This window comes from Rousettus aegyptiacus, unplaced genomic scaffold (assembly GCF_014176215.1).
Source record: "Rousettus aegyptiacus isolate mRouAeg1 unplaced genomic scaffold, mRouAeg1.p scaffold_m13_p_11, whole genome shotgun sequence".
Classification (NCBI taxonomy): Eukaryota; Metazoa; Chordata; class Mammalia; order Chiroptera; family Pteropodidae; genus Rousettus; species Rousettus aegyptiacus.
In genome coordinates, this window is record NW_023416286.1 from 54,970,594 (window position 1) to 54,995,333 (window position 24,740).

Below are 24,740 nucleotides of genomic sequence, written 5' to 3' on the forward strand. Positions count from 1 at the left end.
ATGGCTTGTTCTTTGGGCTTATTTATGATGGTTTGTGACAGAGACAACCTTTGCCATTATGATTTATACTCTTCCAACAAAGGAAATACAGAAAGAGATAAGAAACCCAAATTAAATCATAGCTCTGGATAAGGAAACCCAAATTAAATTATGACACTAAAAATAAATTTTAAAATCCAGTGAAGGTAAGGGGCTGACATAATTTTAAATTAAAGAACTGTATAGATATACAGACTGTGGACAAGAAAAATATAGCAATTTTCAAAGCCTAAACTACAAAAACTAGTATTTTCTAAGTAAGTAATTTTCAGAAGCCTTATAACCTATATTTGTGGCATTATGAAATAATACCTGGCTACCAAAATATTTTTTAAATGCCTTGTTTTAACCTTACTCAGTTCGTACTTTTGTTCTGAAAAGAACATTTTTTTTGGTATGGTAAAGTGTTAGTGGTTGGCAGTAGATATCCAATATTTTTCTTCCTTATTTTTTTTAAAGTTCCATTTATGACAAAATTGACCTGAACATCTGTTTTCATTTTTAATGGTACTTTCAATTTCCTTGATGATTGAATGCTAATTCTAAAATTTTATTGAACTTCAGGGAAAGACAATTGCCTTAGAAACAAAGAATTGAGAGGAAACTCTCTGGCCTTTGAGCTTTCCCAATAAAAGCACTGTTCATAATAGAGGCCAAAGGTTAGCTCAATAGAATAGGGAGTCTATGGTGTATGACCAGCAATTGAAATACTACGCAGCTATACACAATCCCCACAAACACTAATGTCCAGACAGAAACTCTAAATTAAATGAGTTAATATGACCACAGAATTAACCCATGCCAACTAAAGCCACCTAAGACACACTGTCCCATTAATATGACCACATAATTATACAGAATAGTATCTTTGATTTTGTGTGGAACTTGGAAGCAGAACACATATTGAAATTGAGCTTGCAGGTAAATATTCTAGACTTAATTTCACATCAGAAACTCAAAAATGCCCAAACCTGAATGTGGAATTCATTTGTGAACCATTTCCTGGCTTCATAAAGAAGATACAAAGAATTAGTTCCGCACAGAAACACACTATGCTTTTTAAATTGCTTTGCAATATCCCCTTACATTTTGCAAAAGTTTTTATCTACTGCATTCCCAATTTAGTTTCTTATTTTTACTTCAAAATTTGTTGAAAAAATGCACATATTTGACAATTTTTTACCTTTTCCACATGCATATTTCCATGAAAACTAAGTTACAACAGAGTCAAAAGAAGAGGCATAGTGTATTAATTTTATTCTAAGCTTATCAATAAGCTTACTTAGCTGATCACTTAAGGTTGACTTGAATTCTTCTATTTCTAGAACCCAAAGTCCAGCTTGTTTTCAAAATTAGTACATCAAACTCCTACCCAGTGGACATGCTTAATTTCCAAAGGGTATTCAGAAATTATCTACTCACATGCCAAAACCTACTTAAAATAAAGTGGATACACTCTGTCTATGAAGAGAAAATCAGGCTCCTAGAATCTGAGAATTTAAAGGGCAAAAAAAAAGGAACATTCTGTCATGTTTTCTCATCTTTTTTTGCCCTCAGTTATGAGTTTACACTATTGGCTCAAAATCTTTTGAAAGTTACTCAATGCCAAAATTATCCAAAAGAGATTACCATATATAAATAAAAAATAAAAACCAGTTTTTGAAAAATTCTGGTAGACAAAAATTGGTACAAATGAAATAGGATATATCAATGAATTGTAAGATAGAAGAGTTTAGTATTTAGTTTCCTAAAGTCAGATGATACAATCTGTGGCACAAAAACTCAGTCACATGTAAGTTGTAAGCTGCACAGTATCACCAACAAGTTGGTATGTCTGCTGTAGAGCAACAACTTTGGTAATCAGTACGTTTATTCTATTAGAAACCCAGAAAGTTACTGTAAGAATTGCATTGAGGTTTTCAGTAACATAGTTTAATTTCTCTAAAAAAAAAAGCCAGATAAAGGCAAAATTCATAGTATAATTCCTTTAAATTAAAGTTAAATCAGTTCCTAGCCATAAAAGAAAAATTGTAAGATAGAAAAAGCATACTCAAGTTACAGCTTTTAAAATTAAATTTTTGTAAAATTGAATATAGAAAAGTGTGGAGAAACTACAGCAAAAAGATAAAAGTATACAAGCACATGGAATGAAGTGAAACAGGAGAGGCACAGTATGTGTGGGCGGGTGTTAAAATTTGCAAATGTATGCTATAAACAGAATAAAACAATGGATATTTAATGCTATGTTTGACAGATTGACACCTAGAAAAAAAGGAATTATTATGAACCATATGGTTGGTTCGATCCTAACAGTCTTTGAAACAAGAACATTTTATCTTTTCTACCTAAAAATAGCTTAGTAGTGATATTCAAACATTTTTTAGGAGAGAAGCCATTTTTTTTCCACTTCTTACCCCAAGATTCCTGTTGCCGCACCTGACACTCCTTTGAGGCAGAAGTCTTTGAGGCAACTTTGAGGAAACTTTGACCTCTCTACTGGACCAGTTCAAAAATCACTGTGGTAGTAAATACATACTTCAGAGTTAACAGATACTAATATAACTTTGAGGTGGGACAGAACCTCAAAAAAACTCCTCAAATATACCTATGTCTGATTTCTTAATGTTGGCCAATCTCAGGCCTAGTCCTTCTTCTCTATATGTTCGCCATTGCTCCCTGAATGAGCTTTACAAACCATCCCTAAGCTGATGCCTCTAACTTTATGTCCAGTAGCTCGGATCAAACTTTAGAGTCAGCCTTGACTCCCCTCTTTCTTCACACTCATATTGAATATGTGGGAAGGTCTGTTAGCTCTAGCTTCCATACACATCTAGAACTGACCACTTCTCACCACCTCCAGGGCACGTTCTCTGCTCCAGGCTGTCATCCTCTCTTGCCTGGATGGCTGCCACAGTCTCCTAATAGGTCCCTTTGCCCCTTCATAACTATTCTCAAAACATTGGCTAGATTTGTCCTTACATGGAGTGATGTTTCACTCCTCTACTCCAAACCACCTGGTGATTCTCCACTTAACCAGAGAAAAAGCCAAAATTCTTTCTATGGTCTTAAAGGTTGTGGTGGAAGCTGTGAGGTGCTGCCCAGATCCCCTCCAGGATGCCTTATTACCTCACTGCTGGAAGTGCTGCTGGCAGGGGGCCCTCAGCTGTCAACGTCTTCAGGGATTGCTTCAGCTAAAGAAAGTCACCTCATCTAAGATCACAGAGCCTTCCCAGGGCAGCCAGTGACTGAATGACATGGGGTAATCAAGACGCAGATGTCTTCACCCAACCTGAGACACCTCCAGGTCCAGCACTCCATGTGGGGGTCAGCTGAGGTTGTACTTGGGCTTGCATTGCAGTTTGACCTCTACTTTCATCCTACTTCCTTACACTCCTTTCCACAGGTTTTGATCCTAACAGCACTCTCTAATAAGTGACCTGCACACCGAATTCTGCCTCGGAGTCTGCTTGCAGAGAACCCGGACCACAACAAAAGTCTGGCACAAGCCAACCCTCTATAGCCTCTCCAAGGCCATATCTCACCAGTCTCCCCAGCCTGCCCTGTTCCAAGCACACCGACTTTAACATTGCTTCTAGAGGATTGGCGTGTTCCTGCCTTAATGTCCTCGCATGGCTGTTCCTTCTGCCTAAAACACACTTTTCCATGTTTTGCACTGCTACTTCTCTTACCAACTTCAAGCTTTGCTTAAATGTCACTTTTTAAATGAGCCTACCCTGATCATCCAGTTAAGGAAGAAAACAAGAGAAAAAGATTTAAGGAGGAACAGTTCTCATCATTTCCTAATGTATTTGCTTACCTTTCTGGGTACTGATTTCATTTTGAAGAAATGACTTCATTCATTTAAAAGAATGAAAATTACCCTTTTAAATACATAAATACAGTGCAATGGTAAACAACACAAGCTCTAGACTCAAACAAGCCTGAGGCAACTGACTTTACCCCTCTCAGCCTCAGTTTCTTTATCTGTGAAGTAGGATTATATTACTTATACTTCTTAGAATAGTTGTAAGGATTATATGACTATGTATGCAACAGGTCTGTGCAAACTACACAGGGCCATATAAATGTTGTGAATTATTGAGAGATGGTCCTATGAATTGCACATACCAAAAAATCTACTGGGAGTATATTTGTACCCTGTCTTATTGGTCAGAGTCCTAGAAAGTAATCTTTTTAGCTCTCCTCAGCCCTGAGTAGACAGAACTTCTGGCAAAGCAGAAAAGGCTGTGCTTAAGAGAACAAGAATCACCATGGGGGCACAGTGATAGCCTAGCAAACATTACTGGGACACTAAAGAGTAGTTACCGACCAATACACTCTTGTTACATGATACAAAATCTTAATTTTTTGCTCTCCTTGCACTGACTTTAATTACTTCAGACTTATTCTAATCTTTAAGGCTGATGTGAGAAAATCACATAGGCTTTCAAATATCTAGATCTAAATACGTTCACAGAAGAGCTTTAAACTTTAAAACCAGCCATTTAGCTGGTTATTTGAGATTAGAGCCTAAATCTTTTTATGTGTATTTTTGACCCAAAGTTTTTATATTTATTTGTCTCTGTGATACAAAATAACTGTGTTTGGCTTAAAAATGAAACAATAACTCCTCCAAAACCTCAACTGTTTTTATGTTTGCTTCCATTCATTTTTCATTTGCTAGAGTGAAATGTCCTTGCCCATAACCTCAAATCCACAAGCTTGATTGATTTCAGAGGTTGCACTGGAAGCCCACCCTGCCAAGCAGAGATGATAGACCGCCTGTAAGCTGGCACTAATAAAAACCACAATAAGCCAACGTTTACCATTATATCATGTATCTGCCCTTTCAGATTTATTTGCAGATCCTACTATAGTCCATTTCTTTCTTTCTAAATAGAGAATCACATATGCTTATGTTAAAAACAATAAGGATATTCATTTTAGAAATGCCATTATTGAAAACCACCATTCTCTAGTTATACATTAAAAATTATAGTAATTGCACCATTTATTAAAATGACCATAATAAAAAATGGTGCTGTGAAGGGATACGGAAAGCAGACATTGTCCTAACTAATAACCACATAGTATGGCTTCGCCACCCTCCAGATCCATTGCTATATCAGGGGGCAGGTGCATGTGTGTATGTGTGTGCATCCCCCCTTGGGAAAGTCAGTGCTACAGCAGATTATTCAGGATCTTCTTTAAAGTCATAATCTACTAGAAAAAAACCTTCACTTTCCAAGTCCTCCTTTGAGGACATCATACACTCTTCTGATTTTTTTTCATGGCTTTATACAACTTAATATTCAAGCTAGGAAAACTAGAAATCTCCTCCAGATCAAACAACTCCTTAAACCTATCTACAAATCTATTTTCTTTCTCTAACCTGAATTTCATGACCCAGAGTATGATGGTAGTTTCTGTGCACAGATGGTCAAAGGTAATGAGGAGTTCCTCCAGGAAAGGATGAGCATAGACAACATCAGCCGCCAGGATATAGTCAAAATTATTGGAGGACTTGGGGAAGTTCTTGTCTAAAGCTATGCCCCAGGAGAGTTCTTTAACCTGAGGCAAATGTCTACATTTCATTTTGGTGTTTCGGGAAATATTGTATTGCAGGTTTCCAAGTAATTCAGGCAAATCTGTGGCAGTCACATAAGCACCTGTGAAGCAAAGGACAGTAGATAAAGTAACCCTCATGGGATAAAGTAAACAATCAGGTTTCAAGCCAACATGCATTTTGTAATTCTGCATAACTGTTAGTCCCAAAGGAAAAACTGGTCAGTATACACAGGAGAGAAATCCCCTTCAAAATGCATGCTAGGGGAGCATTACGTCTTCCCTTAAAAAAAATTTTAGGTTCCCATGATACTTTTGCACTCCATTGCATTTTTCTGTTCTCATGATTTTTCTTGTTTTATTTTGCTGTTGTTGCTGTTGTTGCTGTTGTTTTTTGTTTATCAACTACACGCTAGGAGAAAAATAATCAAGAGAAAAGACAACTCAAAATATTTGGTACCCTCACTGGAAAAATCAGAAGCTATTGCTGAAAGATGAACAGGTTCTCCCTAAAAGATACCCAGTCCTGTGAAACCAAGCATATATAACACTGAGCATCCTTTCGTTAAATAGGAAGGACTCAAGTATGAGAAGCAAAGGAAGGAAAGACTTTTCAAAGGCATTACATCGAAAGTATGACAGCCATGTTTATGCCCCAGTTTTCAACTTGAACCCATTATAAGTGTGAGTCTCCCCATCAAAAGGTGTTTAAAACCTAGCCACAGCATGCACATAGTGCTCATATAGCCAAAGATCATAGATGCAGTACAGAATGCTCAGATGAAGATATAAACCATTCCCAAGTTAAAAGTAAGTAGTGATGGTCATTTTCATAAACAAATTAGAAGGGGCAAAATTATAGAAACCAATAATCAATAAAATTTGGCCCTTAAAGTGAACTTTGAGTAGCAGCAGCAGAGCCTAAAAATAATGCGTAAATAAATCTAGGTTTGGCCAATTCGACATCATTAGACAAGAACAGACTCGAGTTAGGAAGAGGAAAGCGGAACTGGAAGAGAAGTCTAGTTCAGCCCAGACCAGTTAAGAACCCATTTCTTAGCCACGATGGCAAATTTCTCTGGCCACTGATTGTATTTTGCAGAAAATATTAAAATGGGAGGGAAATGTGAATATCATTGGTAGAATCGCAGAAATATAAATCTTCACATTCTAATGTGGGTGAGTCCATTATTTTCAACAAATCTTTTAAAAATCTCATGATAAAGAATACACCCCTACTTATAGTGAATATAAACTGTCTATTAATATCTTTGCAACTAGAGAGAAAAACACCACCACTTTTAGAATGACTTAAAAAAGCTTTGGTCTTTTGATATGTGTGTCAAGTTATATAAGCAGAATGAAAAGATCAATTCTTTTTTAAAAAACTTTTTTCCCCTCTTTAATTCCCTCCCTCCCCACTTCTGCCCCTGACTTATGGATGTTGCCATTTTCCCCTTAAGAACTGGATCTCTGAAGGCAGTGTGTCTCCCCTCTGCATGCTCATGGCATGCGCCCAGGGTTGGCACACCCAGGGTATGGTCCATAGCTCCACCTGGGGCATGAACCCAGGACCTTCTGCATGTAAAGCAGATGTACTAACCACTACACCATGGAGCCATCCCCAGGATCAATTCTTTTTAATGAAATAAATGACTTACCAAATACAAATTCTGCTCCTAGATTGGGAAGCTTTCAGGTATAAATCCAATAGTGCCCCTGATTCTATGCATGTCAAATGAAATGGTAACTTTGGAAAGCAATGTCAGGATAGAAATTTTTTTAAAAAAATATTTTGGGAGTACATCAAGGATCCTATATTTTCCCAGTGTTTAGAAAGTTGTAAATTGCTAAATCTTGAATTCCTCTCAAGATTTTAAAGTGGCAGGTGTGTTCTTCTGAAGATCAAGGAAATCAAGACAGATTTGCGTAGCGCACATCAGAAAAGGCAGCTAAATTAAGGCAATGAAATAGATAACTACAACAACAACAAAAAAGATCAAACTGGAGCAGACTCAGACATACATAGAGACTACTGCACATTTAGTTGGAAAAGATGATTGGGTGAGAGAACAAGATATTGCAAAAGAAGGATAAAAATAAACAAAATAAATTCAAAGGCAAACATAAAATTAGCAGACATGATTTTTATGTTATTTCTAATTCACCATCTCTATTCTAACAGGTGCTTTTTCATAAAAGTATAGAACTTTAAAACCCAAAAGGAACAAATGGTTACATAGAAATGTTGAAATAGGACTAAAATTTAAATAAAGAACAGTAGAATCGACAGCAGTAGATTCTGTTTACACCTAGTATTTTGTACATCTCCTCTAGCAGCCAGGAGCTTAAATGCACCTCCCAGTTAGAATATATTTGTGACTGAGCACTCCATGAGAAAAATGAATAAAACATCACAAAAAATTCTCATAGAAACCAGTAACGTGACTTTAGAATTGGTAGTTTCTTGATGAAGCCCATTTAAACAATTAAGAAGTTAAAAATAGGCCAGATCATAGTATACTGGATAGTAAAAGCAACTAAGGATATTTGATCATTAAATTCTCCAAAACCCAAAAAATATCTACTTACCAAGTAAACTTGCCACAATGGAGACTAGCCCTGTTCCAGCTCCAATTTCAATCACATTTTTGTCAACCATATTATACTGCTTTACATTTGTTTCCAGAAAATAGCATAGAACAAGGGCCTATGAAAGTTTTAAAAAAGAAAAAGTAGTACTTGAAAAGTAATAACAAAAAGTACTTTTAAACTCTTAAATATCCCACTAATGCTATGATAGGTATGTGTGTATATGTACATATTTATGTGTATACACATATATTACTAAAAAAATTATCAACAGAAGTGCATCCTTCAATGGTTCAACATTTAGGCTAGAAAAAGTCTTTGAAGATTGTTGAGAAAAGACACAATTAAAAATATGGAATTTAATTGCTTAAGTTTTATTATCTTTAAAGAAAGCAATTTCTAATAATAATAGTCGTTTCAAAGACATGTGTGAGATTAGAGAATACAGTGCTAGGGGTCTGCACCCTTCATGGGACAATTGGTAAAGGAGTGGTGGCCTTTTAGAATATTCTGCATATTGACACTGGCACAGATTTCATGATAATTGTTTAACTCAAATAGAACCAGTTAAATGGGAAATAAAATGTTTACTATTCTAAAACCTGTTGTCACACAAAATTTAAGGTGTAAACAACATATTTTATTAACCCTATAAGTCAGAAGTAGAATTAATTGGTAGAACCATTTTCCCAATTTCATGATTTCAAAATTTTAGTGTTCTTTGAGGTCATAAAGTAGAACCATGGAACCTATCTTCTTCCTCAATATAGTATATAATAATGGATAAAACTGACTGAAAATAATTGAAATGTAGCAAATTTTATATCAAATATACCGAGGGCCAAACAACAGCACCATAACAGTCTGTGGCTTCAGTAATTCGAATTTCATGACCAACAAAATGAAATCCCTCCCAGGAAGTGGTGGTTATTAGACTTGGAATGAAACATCTTGCTGTGATCTCTACAACCACTTTTTTGTCATCACTGTCCTCTCCGTTTTCTGAAAGAAAAAGGAAGAGGCAAATATTGTGGTTATATTAGTTAAACCATGAAAAAAGAAAGAACCTGAGGGAAATGCAACGTTTCTACTTATTCTGTTACTTTTGAATATTCCTTGACTAGAAAGGTAAACTATTTGAAAATGATTCATAAGCTAACATTTCATACATCAAAAGAGCAACATCTTTCCGATTTTCACTGAAGTTGAAATTACCACTGTCCATTTCTGAAACACTATGTGAAACAAATAATAAGTGTTTTTAAAGCAATATATTTTAAGGAACCAAAATATGTTCATCTAGAACAAGAGAACAATTGGTGAAGGAACATATGAACTCAACTATTTGCATTGTCTATATAGTGCAATTTCAGTTATTTCAGTAATATGTATCCTTTATGACCTCCCTTTATTAAGACAAAAATTTTTTTTATAATACCCAAAATATCCTCTTGTATCATTTTATTGTTACTTATTTTTGTTTTAATTTTGGGGCAACTCATGGCATCATAACATCCATGACATTATATAAGGTTAATAAGCAACATTAACTCTCAATTTCTGAGCACCTTCTTCACATGCCAGACCACATTAAATACATTGTGTATGATATTCATGTAATTTTTCCAACAAACCTTGTGAGATATGCATTATTATTTGCACTTTTACAGAAAACAAAACTAAGACTCAGAGAGCTTTATTAACTTGACAAAGCTCATGCAACTTGTAAATGAAAACACCAAAATTTGAATTCCTTGTTTGGTTGTTCCAAAGCCCACTCTCTAAACTATTAAAAAGCTAAGATGCAATTTGAAAAAGGAACTACTAGTCCCAAGGAATTTACAAACTAGTTATGAAGCAAGATATACATCCTTTCTGAGCCTCCATTTCATTATTTGTAAAACGGGAAAGATAGAAGAACCTAAATCAAATAGTGTTGGTAGATTTAAATAAGATGATGTATGTAAAGTGCTTAGCACCTTGTCTACGATTACAAATTATTATTATTATGAGTTGTTATTATATTTTGGTTATTAAAATAAATGATAAAATAAGATCACCATCTAATCAAAAATACTAGATTGTGTGATATAGGATTTTACAACTGAAAGTTCTATAGTTACTCATAGATGCAGAAAGTAGAATGGTGGTGGCCAGCAGCTGGGAGGTGGAGGAATTGGGGAGATGTTGGTCACAGTCACAGGGTACGAAATTTCAGTTATGCAGAAAGAATAAGTTTCAGAGATCTAATGTACAGTATAGTGACTATAGATAATCATAATAATGTGTTGTATACTTTAAATTTACTAAGAGAGTAGTTCTCAAGTGTTCTTGCCGTGAAAACAAACAGAAAGAAAGTGGTAACTATGTGAGGTGATGAATATGTTAATTAGCTTGATTGTGGTGTTCATGTCACAATGTGTGAAACATTAAGTTGTACATATTATATATATTCTATTCCTATTTGTCAATTACACGTTAATAATGCTGAGGGGAGGGAGAAAATTCTATAGTTAAATTAAGGAGAAAAAATCACTGTGGTAGAGGCTGTCTTAAGTTAAACTTATCTAATATATGACTTGCATTAACAGAGAAGCTATTTATTTTTTACAACAATCCTTAAAATGAACTGATCTTTCAAGTCTTGTCGTTGCTCTCCGCCACTATCCCCACCCCAGCACTAATGAATCCAAGCTTAGTTCTCTTCCAAGAAGACAGAAAATAAAAACTGAATTTTGAGTATAAAAAAAAAAAAATAGTGTTATGACATCAAGAAAAGGAAAAATAGTTTGTAATTCTTTAAAAGAAGAAGAGATGAAGCAGAAAATATTTATTTAAAAAACTTAAGCCAGAAGAATATTTGTTCCTTGGTTATTCCCTTTACTTTTTCAACAAAACTGTACTGAAGACCTGCTTTGTGCCAGGCACTGCACTAGATGATAGAAGACAGCAGTTAGCCAGACAGACATGGTCCCTGACCTTGGGAAAACTAGAAATGCATAAACACAACTGCCTGAACCTCAGTAACACATGTGGTACCTCATGACTTCCCCACGAAGAAACCCTGAATTAGATGCAAGTCAGTTTTTCCACAATGACCCCATTTGATAAAGACAAATGTAAAGTCCACATTCAGGCTGCACTACTTGTGGAGGGGAAAAGATATATAAATTTAATTGGCCATAAGTTCAATTAGTCAAAATATAACTATAATACAACTATCAAAAAAGCTAATACACCCAAGCCATATTAACAATTTAAGTTCTAAGATGAGGGAGGTAAAGGCTCTGTTCTATTTGAAATAGTTCAGGTCATACTTGTAACCCCATATTCAGTGTGGGAAAACACATTTTAGAAAGCCACTGAGAAACTGGAGAAACTATGAGGTGAGAAATCTTGACACTGAGCCATATATAAGGACAGTTTGGGGAGATCGGCATTTTCATAATAAAGAAGGAACAACCCAAGGGAACACAAAAGTTTTCACAAATTTGAAAGAGTGGCAAATAGAAGAGATAGGAGTGTGTGGAGTGGCGGGGGCGGGAGAGGGGTCCCAGAGAGCAGAATCTAAACCCATGGGAAAAATTACAATAAAGCAGATTTTTAATATTTTTCTAAATATCACACCTTTTCAAAAATGAAATGGCCTGCCTCAGAAAGCAGTAAGAAATTAGTTTTCCAGAAGCTATCAAACAGAAACAAGAAGACCACTCTTTCAAGATATGAGGGATACATCAGATTGACGTTTGATCCTAGCTGGACTAGGATCACTGTATAACTGAATTTCTATAATTCAATGCAATAACTACATGTCATCTTGTAGAAAAGTGCTATCATAGAGATACAATATGTTAAAGAAATGTAAGAGATAAAGTAAATAAAAGCAAACAAAAGAAAGCCAATAGTGAAGAGAGAGGGGGTGATATCAGACTTCAGCAGGCAGAGATGTGTTTCAGATGACAGGCTAAGAAATTCATTCATTTATTCATTCAACAAATATTCACTGAGTACTTACTAAAGTCTACATTGTCTAGTGACTGAGAATAAAAAATTCAAGCTGGTGAAACTTAAAGGTATATAGAGAGAAACATGAAAATAGACAATTACAATGCTATATGACAATGGCTAAAATACAGGTGAAAGGAAAATACACTGAAACACAGAGAAAAAAAAAAAAAAACTCTCGTCAGACTGCGGAATATATAGATGATTTCCTGTCCTAAATTCTGTGATCTCTTAATAGAGTGCTGCTTAGGATCCAGACGAAACCAAGTATTCCCCAAAAGAACTCCAACTTCACTACACACCATAGGAAGGGCCCAATCTACTACCACCACAAACATTGACTCTTGGCAGAAAAACAGAGAAAACGAAGAGATGAAAAAATGAAAAAATCTTCAGCAAGAGCCCCATCTTCTAATATACTTCACTATATTTCCCCTTAAACAATGAAATACATTCACATTTAGAAACAAATAATATTAGTAATATGTTTTATTTGAATTTTAACTTTCATTTTATTATATTCACTTGTCTTGCTAAGATTTAGGGTGGGAGGGGAGTGATGTTTGTGTGGAAGTTCTTTAGGGAAAAGCTGAGAACATTAATTGCTTCTTTGACCTTTAGCTAAATATGCTTTCTGGGGCCTCCTTGCAAACTCCTTGTAAATGCAGCGCTTTCTGACAAGTCACCTAAGAAATTAGGGATTAATAGATGTTAGAGTACACTAAATCCCAGGAGCATCTCCTAAAGTTCCAATCTTTGATATAAAAACTTTGCCAGTGAATATTTACTGCTACAAACTGACATCTCTGACTTTGCACTTTTTTTTTAAAGGTTAGTTGACCAGATTAGTGCTGTTGCTCTAAAAACTACAATGTAATAACAAATGATTCCTGTTTTTCAATGGTTTTTCTAAATAAACAGAGCTAATCATTTCTTTTTAGGAATGACCACATCTTTACCATTATAAGGAAATGAGATTTAAAATACACGTTAATATATTATTATAATCATATGTTAATATATTATTATACTAGGAAACCAAAATATACTGAACTTGGCTGCTTAAAATAATTTCTCTAGGTGTAGTATGTGAGATCTTAAAAGCATATATATATACACAATTATTTCCATCTTAAAACTTTGCTGTTTTTCAGCAATAATGTCTATTTAAATATTTTGAGGTGACAATTTTAATAGTATTTACTTAAATCAAAAGACATGTTTATTAAGTTTTAGTAATATCACCACCCATTTCAAAGTTGATGACAAGGACCTCTGAACTGAAATCTAAAACAAAGAGCTGCACTATTTTAAGGGCACCCCTAAAGTAGCCTTGTTGTAATAAAAGGAAAAAATCTATCTAAGCTCCAAACATAATATACAAAAGGACTTCTCTCAAAGTCCATGCTTAGTTATTCATTGAATATGGGAATAAATCTTGAGAAGATTAATAAATGAGTAGATATTCTTTGGTTTTTAGATATGATTTGAAGAGGAATTTCCCCCAAAACTTAATAGCATTATAATATGATACAATGAAATTCTAATTTACATTTCTGCAGAATAATTTTTCCACACATAGTCTCTCATTTCTTAGCACTCAGATCCCAGGACAAAAAACTAGAACCAGGTTATGCAAAATGATGAATCTTGGCTTCCTTATATGAAAAGCAGAAAACTCTTGATATTTGTACCTTTAGGTTAAACTTAATCTTAGAGTATTATTTTATTAATGAATTTAACATTGAAACAAATATTAAAAGATTGTAAATAAAACAATCTATAGTATTGATAGCAATTATGTTGCTATCTTGAGCTTATCTATTTTAATGGTTTTTGATATAAAAAAGTCTTAACACCATTTTCCTGCTACTAAATCTTTGCTGATAGTGAATAAAATCTACCAGGTGCTCTTGTTCTCCTGAGAATTAATTAGGAAGTGAAAATTAGCAAGATTCTGCAGTCATTATGATGATGATTTTCTTAAGAGGAAAATTCAAGAGATTTGACTTCCAAGGCTGGATTTGCAGCAAGCCTTCAAAAATGAAGGCTCTGTCTGTGTTCATCTCTTTTATACTTATAAGGTCAATAACAACAATAATAAATGGAAGAGTCAGATCACAGAAATACACCAGAAAAAAAAAAGTCTTAATAGCTATGACAAGTGAATTTAAGCTTCCATTAGAGGACTGTCATGAAAACCTGGGTAAAAACCCCTCAACTAAATGAAAGACTGTCATTCAGTTGAATCTTCTTTTCAAAAATGGATGTCATTGCTTAAGAAATATCTAGATTAAAAAGAAAAAAGATGTTAAAGATATTTTCAGATTAGTAAATACTCTCAGGCTAACCTGAAAGATTTTTGAATGTCTTAGCAATGTCAAAGTCTTGAGTCCTTATGTTGAGACTAATTCCTGAGATTTCATAAACATTTTTGTCTAGAGGTCTGCTTAATTCCAACAATATATAGAGGCTGTAACTTTAATCAAGTGGACCAAATGATACTACATTTGCAGAAGAAAGAAAATTCATCTTTTACTGAGACTGCTCAGGATGCAATTGGGGGAAAAAATTAGTTGCACTCCAATTTGCTGCTGGGATCGTAGTGGGAAGAGACTATTAAATGAATGCCAGTGAGGTGTGATAAGTGCAATAAAAGAAATATTTCTAAAGTGCTATGGGAAGGATCCCTAGTTGGTCAGATTAGGAAAAGCATTTTTTAAAAATTTTATTTGTTTATTGGGGTAACATTAGTTAATACAATTATATAATTTTCAGGTGTACATTATCATTTGACATCTGTATATTCTATTGTGTGTTTACCACCCGAAGTCCAATTTTCTTCAGCTACCATATATTTGATCCCCTTTACACACTCCACCCTCCCCCTAAACCCTGTATTTGACCCTCTTTACCCTGTCTACCTCCCGCCTCCTCTCTCACCCCACTAGTAACCACTAGTCTATAGTCCTCTGGTTACCACTAGCCTATAGTCCGTGTCCATGAGTCTCTGTTTGTCCTGCTCATTTGTTGCTTTTAGGTTTATATCCCACATATAAGTGATATCATGTGATTTTCAACTTATTCTGTCTGGCGTATTTCACTTAGCATGATTATCTCGAGGTCCATCCATCAACCGAAGTGTCCTGTGATAGACTGGTTGGCTAAAGAAACTGTGGTACATATATACGATGGAATATTACGTAGCCATAAGAACATATGAAATACTGTCATATGCGACAATGAAAAGCATTCTTAGGGAGACATTTCAGCGAGTTGGGAGAGGAGGAAGGCTGCCAGGTAGAGAAGGAAAGAAGATTAAGGAAGATGAAACACCTGCCAAGGCGTGAAGCCTGGCTATAAGGCGAGGAGGAGACAACAAAAATAGTTAGGACAGGAACTTACATGATGAAATTTGATATTTAAAAACTTACCTCTGGCAGTAGCAGCTGAAGGTTAATTTAGAAGTTAATTAGAAGACTGTTGCACTAATCTAGAAAAAGAGATTAAAGAGTCCAAATGTAGACAGCAGCATTGGGTCTAGGAACCAAGGTATGAATTTGTGAACTTCTGAAGTAGTGGTAGACCTTTCCCAAGGGCAACAATTGACATTTAAACTTGACATTTAAACCAGACATTTGAAGACATCCGAGGCAGATTGTTATATTTAAGTTATTTTTATTCAATATGTGGAAAATGTATTAGTCTTATTTAACAGATACATATTCAGGTTACTTTTAAAACATGTAAAATGTGTTGAATGATTCTTTCATAATTATATGTGCTATAGTATTCCAACTGGTATATTAAATATTGTCTCAGACTATAATTTGATGTTTCTTAAATAGCAACAGAATTACTCAAATAAACTTTTTTCTTCATATGTTAAGACAATATTATTTCTAAAAGCCCTATTACCCATTAATTCAACTCTGTAAAGATTTATGAAGATCCTTGTGAAAGACATTCATGTGCTATCACTAAGTAATACCTTATACTTGGTCCTGAAGAGTCAACCGACTCATGACCAGAAATACAAGATAATCGCTAAGGAGCAAATTTTGAGTCCAGCCAAAAGGCCTCAGTTATAGCTAATTCATTCATTTGCTCATTTGTTGCATGCTTGGGCACCATAAATACAAAGATCAGCATGTAAGTGCTATAATGAAGACTCGAGACTTAACTATTTAACTCAAAAACAGAAAGAGACAGTTCCATATCTCAGAGATTTCAGGAAAGAATGACCAGAGCCTTGATGATTATGAGTTTGTGAGTCAAATAAGAGGGTGACAAAGGAGACTACACACATGGCAGCCAACTGGCAAAAAGACTCTTGACTAATATTCCAATTTGGGAAACTCTGAGAACTAGAATATAGGATAAGTTGAGGTAGCAGCATGAGATTAAAAACACTTTATGTCATGCTGACTCGATTTTATGCTATAATAAAGAGGCACTGAAGAATTTTAAGCAGAAGGCAAATGTGGCAAGATTTAAATTTTTCAAAGATTATGCAGGCTATGGGAAAAGAACCAGAGAGGATGAAAAAAGGAAGCTAACCCAAGGTGGGGGTAGTCAGTTAGAAGGCAGTTACAACAATCAAAAGAAGAAATAATAAAAAATTGAATTAAGATGGTGCCGCAAAACAGGTGGTATGTGGTAGGAAAAAATATAACGAGGTCAAATAAATGAAATTTAATGATGAAGAGTATAAGAACAAGGGAAAGACTAGGATGATTTCAAGTTTATGGGTGGCCAGGGATATGATATTGTCATAAACTGAAATTGAAAATATAGATGGAGGGGCAAATCAGCAAAGGAAAATTATTTAATGAATATTTAAAAACGTGACGACATGCCACCCACTGAGGGGTGTGCCACTCAGATTAAGAGAACCTGCTTTGGGAAGCACAGCTGCCCAACAGTACCAGCTGCTGTCCCTTTGGCTCTTCAGAGGTCATGTTTCCACTTGGGGCTGCCTACTAAAGCCAGCCCATTCCCATTCCATAGAGGACACTCCTCTCATGGGCAACTTCTGCTCAGGGACTTCCCATCGGCCTGCCAGAGGCTTTGGGAGAACCATGTTGCACTCTGAGGCTCTTCCTACTCAACCTGTCTTTTTCTTTCCCCTCTCAGTTTTCAGACATGCATCATGGTCAGAAGGTCTCCCTGCCTACTTCTGTTCCTTCTTTATCCTCAACAAACATTTCCCCCAATAAATCTCTTACATGTTTAATCCCATTCTGGCATGTTTTTTGAAGGAGTCAAACTGACACAAGGCAGTATGTAGGACATCAAACAAGCAGTTGGGGCACAAATTTAGGAATAACTGTGCACAGGAATCACTGAACCTTTGGGTTAGGCTGAACCTGCTCTCAGGGTACAGACCCTGAGGAGCACCCTGCTCCTGAATAATACATTGCTACAAGTGCTAACAGCTGGAGAGTGATTTTGGTAAGAAGTAAACAACATATTTGGAATAGTTTATGTGGATGAGGTTTTAGACAATTTAGATTATAATGTAGCATGAGAAACCAGAGACAAGAGGAATTTTTAGAGTACGCTATGGTCCTAACGTTAATCTGTGTACAGCTAAGTGACATCCTATAATTCTGGTAGCTTCAGACCAGTGTTGAAATAGAACTGGACTATGGGTGTGCTCCATACTTTCCAAGGTCAAGATACTAAGTATAAAAGAGGAGAGGACAAGTTGACATCCTTCAGTATTTGAGAACTGAGTGTTCCTCTGATTAGTGGAAGCCTTTCCAACAAAATGCCATCTGACTCTGCCCAAATACCACACACTAAATCCACTTAACACTGTACCTGTGAACATGTTTTTAAAACTTTAATTGACTATATAGATGATTATGGGTGTGATTATTTGTGTTGTAAAATATTTTAATACTTTTTCTGTCTCAACTTTATCTTGAACTTCTTCTGTTTCCTTTGTAATTTACACACAGTTGAAACCAAGTGTTGTTACTAATGATACTAATAATGATGTAATTTTATTCATACACCACACAGAAATTACTTCTCCATTCAAATGATCCAAATGGCTGGATTCTCTAAGTGATTATGACTTTATATGTTTAGGTTTGCAAAAATCACTATAGAAAACCATTAGTATTTAATCCACATAGGCCGCCAACACTGGGAATACACTCATTTCTTGTGGCCTAAAGATATACTCACCTAGGTAAAGGGCATCTGATATGCCTCAAAAAGAAAAAAAAAATAGAACTATAGTTCTTAGAAAACATTCATAGTGTGTAGATAATGCATAGAGAAAAAGAAAGAAGCCAAGATAATTAAATGTATACTACAAAACCATGATAATTCTAGTCTATATCAAGAATGTATGTCTACACTTGACTCGGAACAACAATGATAGTTATATTACATAATCCATGCAGGCATACTAATCAAGATGATGTAAAAATTGTGGGTCAATTTGAAATAACTACACTGACAGTTGAATTCAAACTTAAATTTTCCTTACACCAAGAGTTCAAATTACATTATATATTTGCCTCTAATTACAACAGAGGGAACATAAACAGAGGCTAGAAATGTTTTTATAGTCTAAAATCATCTTTCATCCAAGCATTAGTAAAAACGTGTAGTTTTACATAAAACCTTTTACTTCTCTTACAGTCTTCTTATCTGAAATGAAATAACTCAGAAATTCAAATCATATATTTAGTGTATTGCACTTGGAAAAAACTGCAAAGGTATGTTTTTATATTCTGTTAATTGTCATCTTAGAATTGGTCCAATTACATAAAGAAACAAAATAATTTACCTTTTTGAGCTTCTGGATCCATTAAACGATGAACTAATGAATGACTATACATTGAAGTTTTCTTGATCATTTCTTGAAAACTAGGCAAATAATACATTAAAATAGCAAATGGTAGCAATTAATTCAAAATGTGCTGAGTGCTTTTCTATTTACCTTAATAAAATTTAACTTCAACTACTGTAAGGAAATTATATTAAAATCATATATTAATAAATCATGCTTTAATAAATACCATGGAAACACAATCTAGTACAAATAAAAATTTGAACAAAGCCTTCGGAGTCAGAAAATTTAGAATATACTGGAGAAAGAAAACACATTCACACCAAGGGCTACCTCAGTTATCACAAAGAAAGACATCATCTTTATAATGACTAGTCAAATAGTAATCCTAAAACTTAACAGATAATTAAAATATTGGGAGAAAATGGGCTCATTTCAGTGTAGTAAAAACCATAGTATTAATCTAAAATAAAGCTTCTTACACAGCAATAAATTCTAAGTTCGCGTTGTTGCCATCAATATTTCATTAGCACATACCCAATGTGAAACAGCCCAACTGCCAAATGGTCTTTTGAGTAGCTTCTACTTTAAAGAATCCATTCTATCTCAGCAAAATACTTAAAACTGAAGAAATTATTTTATGCCTCTCAAAGCATATCCTGTGAACAAGCTTAAAAGAGCCATTATTCCAACTTTGGAAAGCAATGACTTAATTTCTTACATTTCGATTTTGGGTCATTTAATAATCACTGTACTACCATGAATTTATCTATCACTCCTTTCTTCTAAGGATCCTAAAACATTTTTCACAGCCAATTTTTCTTTACAGTAAGTTAGAAGACAAATTATTTTCCCTATAGTTTACAAATGAGGAACTATTTTTACAATTAAACTAAATTACATCCCAGGGGTCACATGGCTCAACAATAGCAACATTGGTCCCGTTTTGTACCCAATTTAGTTTCTCTTCCATTAAAGAAAGTGGCCTTTATTACGCATGTCTGCCTGAAGGTAAACATTTATTAAATATTAAGTCCGGACATACCTAAATGAGTTAGCTGTTTCTGGAAGGTTAAAAGGTATCGTCCACAACTTTTGTTTTGCTGATGAGATTCTGATGGTGCCTGAAAGGCTAACAGCACCAAGCAGCTTGCTACTGTACACACTGGCAGTGAGTCCTCAAGGACGAGATTAGGATCCTGACAGCTGCAGCTTCAGAGCCTCTAGTTATACAATGAAGTGAGAATGCCCATAACTACGGGCAGAACAGTGGGAATATTCTATGGGAGTGTCCCAAACACAGAACTAGGATTATTAATTGGTGAGTACAAACTGCTCTTGAAAAGTAAGTAAAGACTGAGTGAAGCAATCCATTTTTTAATTTTGATGCCAAGAGTTATTTAAAACTCTATAGTTATGACGTCCTCACAGACAAAGGCACGTATTTCAGATGTCACATGTCTGGGTGCAAGCATCATTTTCAGAATCAGACAACCACAGCAGAATGTTTTGAGAATGTGTGCAGCTGTACTCTGGACGCAAGAATCAAATTACCAAGATTCTTTCCTACACTGACTGAATAGGAAGGCTGAGGGTTATCATCCACCTGTGCACCTGCCAATGTGCTTGCAGAGCTGCATCTCAGAGTACATATAGAAGTCCCTGTTCTCTGAAAATATCCTTTTCTAATTAAATTTACTGGGATGTCATTGGTTAATAATTCATTTTCAATTATACATTATAATTCAACATCTGTCTTCTCTACTGCATGCTCACCACCACAAGTTATTTCCTTCCATTACCATATACCTGACCCCCTTTAGCTACTTTATCTTCCCCCAAACCCCGTCTTCTTTGGTGACAATTCTGCTGCTTATATCCATAAGTTTCTGTTGTTAGTTACTTTTTGTTTTATATTCCACATGAGTAAAGGGATAGTTTTTGTCCTCTTCTGACTTCACTTAGCATAATACTCTTAAGAGCCATGTTGTCGCAAATGGCAGTATTTCAGCTTTTTCACGGTGTGGTATTCCATTGCATGTTTATATGTCTATCAATGGACACAGGTTGTTTCCATGTCTTGACTATTATAAGCAATGCTGCGATGAATGAAGGGGGTACATATATCTTTGTGAATAAGTGTTTTCATATTTTGGGGGTAAATACCCAGAAGAGGAATTGCTGGATCATATGGTAGTTCTCTTAATAAAAATATCCTTAATACCAAGTTATCATAGGTAACAAAATCAAGCAATACCGTAAAGTTAAATAAACTTATGAGAGTGGGTAGAGCTACTAAGAAATACTTTATATACTGTGATGTATGAAAAGCTGAATTAATGTCACCTTAATGTATTGGACAGGACTTGTAATCTGGGAGCCTGATTTTAGTTATTCCCATTAATAATCAGCATGTGATTTCAGGCATTTACTTAGTGTATTTCTTTGCTTCTTCATCTATAAAATGAATATAAAAGGCACACAACATATATTTATGGGATGAATATAGTAGTAGAAAATATCCTGGAAACTGCAAAATTCTTTACAATGAAAACTATTATTCATAGGCAGTTAATTCTGGGCAGAGAACACGCTTTCTTTTTGACTCTTTTTAACACAAGAATAAAGAATCATTTGGTGAATAAAAATCACCTGTCTTTTTCAAGGAGCTATTTAAAAGATCATGAAACTCCAGTGCTAGATTTTTGAGAGGCAGAATCCTTAAATCAATCATCTAAACCGTCGTGATGACAATGATTGTTTCAATTATATTTTACTGTTTTAAAAGTGCATAAAGACTTCTGCCTCCAACTTTAAGTAACTTATAGCTCTGCTTATACTGATTACAGATTTTAAACACACCACACGCACACACACACACACACACACACGCATCAGAGAGCTGCCAAAGCAGCCAAGAATTCCAAGCTTTTGCTGATTATTGGTGTAAAGAGGCTGGGGAGCCAAATAGAGGACAACATGGAAGGATGCTGGCAAAGCTTTAGGGGATCTCACAGAACTGGGAAAACAAAAGTACAGTGTTTGGAGCTAGCAAGGCAACTAGGAATTGGGGCCCTAAGATCCCAGAAAGGGACAGAGAAATAAGCCTAAAACTCAGCACTGAGCAAATACAGTGTATTTGCTCAGTAAGATATATGGAACAAGAAGCTAATCTTCCAACCATTTAGTGGCTAAAAGCGGAGCAAGAAGCTAATCTTCCAACCATTTAGTGGCTAAAAGCGAAGCAAAGCTCAAAAGAAGAAACACCCTGTCAGGTGGCACTCCTAGAAAACTACTTTTTAGGAAGGGGAGGGGACTAAAAGATGGAGTTTTACAAAGACTGTAAACCAGCTTTAATTCCACTTAGTTCTGATCAGAGTGAGATGATCTTCCCCTCTTCTGCCTGCCAGGGTACCTTCTGGAATCCTCTCCAGAGGAAGATGCAGAACATCTATAATTTTTAATACACAATGTCCAGCATCCAGTCAAAATTTACTAACCATACCAAGAAAACAATAGAAACCCACATGTAACCCAGACACTGAAGTTGTTTGACACAGACTTCAAAGTAATGGTGATTAAGATATTAAAAAATTGATGACAAGAATTATACCAGAGAACTGGAATCTATAAAATTGAGTCAGACAGAACCAAACTGCAAATACAATGAAATAAAGAGCTCAGCAAATGAGTTTAATAGCAAATTTAAAGAAAAAGAAAATATTAATGAGCTGAAAAATACTTTTATCAAAAATGTATATGATGGTCATCATCTTAAATAAGTTATAAGTATACAAAATGCTTTGTGTAATGCTTTGCTGCTGTTTGTTTTATATGTAAAATAGCAACTCGAATTTCAAGTCGGAAGATTTGGGTTCAGGTCACAATGTTTTCCTACTAGATGTGTAAATTTGGTAAAATTGGTTAACATCTCTTGTAAAAGGATATACCTTGTTTCTTCCCTTGTAAAAGGATATACCTTGGGCATAGGGTTAAAGGAAAAAAGGATATAATAACAAACTTCTATAAGTAATATACATATGACATAAGCTACTAATAGTCTTGAATATCCCTTTTTCCCCTCTTCCTTGGTACATGGCTGAGGAAGAAACAACATTAACTATTTCTAGTATATTCTGAAGAACCTGCTCAGTTCAGGCCAATGGAATGGGAGCAAAAGTGATTTTTCTAGTCACTTTTAATATAAGACATTCTATTTGCCCTGGACTTTGTTTATTTCCTCTTCCGACAGACAGAAATGCAGATGTAGCAGTGACCCAGTATAGATCATTTAAATGAGACAGCAGCCTAGGTTAACAGCTGAACCTGAGACCCTGAATTACTTCATGATGCACAACTGCATTACCAGCCTAGACTGGCCAGTAAGAGATAAATAATGTTCCAGCTTATTCAGGCCACTATATATGAACATCTTTGTTATAGCAGCTTACACTTTGCCGCAGTTATTGAAGTGCAAAAGCATTGTAAATTATTGACCAAAAGCAACAAAATTTCTTTAGCAAAACTATTATCCTACCTACAAACACAAATGCAGAAAACTCCCAATTATAAGTAGCTTTGAGAAATGAAAGTAACATGAAAAAGTTAATGTCCCCCTCTACCTCCAAAAATGTTCTGCTTCACATACCTCTAGAGGAAAGCATTAAATTTAAGTTTATGTGGAAGTTACTATTGACTTTTGGAGAAGGCTGCTAGAGAAGATAGTAATAGAAAACATATTCTGAATTAGGAAGGAATAAATAATGGGCAAACAAAAACAGCAGCTATAGTCCAAGTATTTGGGAAGTAGGGCTAAAAAGTAAGTATAAGTGAGAGCCTATAAAAAGTATTAAGGAGTCACTCAAAGTTGCTTAAAGGTATTTATTTGTATTTGGTTTCCATTGGTGAAGATTTTCAACTATTTTGAAGATTGAGGAAAGGAAATCAGTAGAGATGGAAATACCAAAATGCCAGAAAGACACAGACTTGAGAGGAGAGGACCTGAAGGCCAAAGGCCAATTGGTAATACCATACTTGAGAAGTCTCAGCAGGAGGCATCATAAACTAACGTTACCTGGGCCACTAGGAGGAAAAGGCTCTGTTAACAATAATCGACCTCTGGAAGCCACTCCTACAGTTAACCTACCTATACTGACTGGTTCAACCGCAGGTCTGAGCCTCCACACCCACTTACAGGTTGGAACAACTGAAGTATTTTAAAAGTGAACACTACGGTACAGAGCTTCCCATACAGTTAATGTTCACAGGAGGAATCATGCGCCCCATTTAAGTTTCCTAATTATTTTGTTATAACCACAGCAGACATACTCTTAAAGTATGCTGCAGCAGGGAGGTTCCCTCCTGCTCTCCTTTTAAGTGGACCCTGAGGGAAAATGGGAAGCAGTGGGGGACAAGACTTTATGCAGTTAGGTGGAACTGCCACTGTTGTAAAATGAGAAATAAAGAAGATACCTTTCCTCTCATCTAGGTTGGAAAGTCAGAGGGAAGCACATCTACAGTGAGTATTGATCAATATAAATCCCTTCTCCTTTTTTAAATGTCATCAGAAAGCATCACACATTGTACAATAATAAAAACATGGACAAAAGAAATACAAGGAAACATTCATAAAGGAGTAAACACCAGAAAAAGGTAACATACTGAAAAATAAATACATGTCAAGTTCGGCATCCATATTTTTAAAAACCACACACTGAACACAAACACT

At 35.2% G+C, this 24,740-nt stretch overlaps 1 protein-coding gene across 3 annotated transcripts; it reads right to left on the bottom strand.

Moving 5' to 3' along the window:
- Positions 1–1,989: 1,989 nt before the first annotated feature.
- On the bottom strand, positions 1,990–24,619 carry LOC107499225 (protein-lysine methyltransferase METTL21E). 3 transcript variants are annotated; one of them, XM_016123203.2, is made up of 5 exons: positions 20,058–20,185; positions 19,010–19,089; positions 9,032–9,198; positions 8,197–8,314; positions 1,990–5,708 (listed from the first exon to the last, which is right to left on the bottom strand). In XM_016123203.2, exons 2-5 carry the CDS (start codon positions 19,077–19,079, stop codon positions 5,305–5,307), a joined length of 759 nt encoding a protein of 252 aa, XP_015978689.2. In that variant the 5' UTR covers positions 19,080–19,089; positions 20,058–20,185; the 3' UTR covers positions 1,990–5,304. The 3 variants fall into 3 exon arrangements, 2 of the variants coding, with proteins under 2 accessions (XP_015978689.2, XP_015978688.2); XM_016123202.2 differs by having other exon boundaries at positions 19,010–24,619; XR_001594215.2 differs by lacking the exons at positions 1,990–5,708; positions 20,058–20,185 and adding an exon at positions 15,636–15,694 and having other exon boundaries at positions 7,040–9,198; positions 19,010–19,086.
- Between the last annotated feature and the right edge of the window lie 121 nt (positions 24,620–24,740).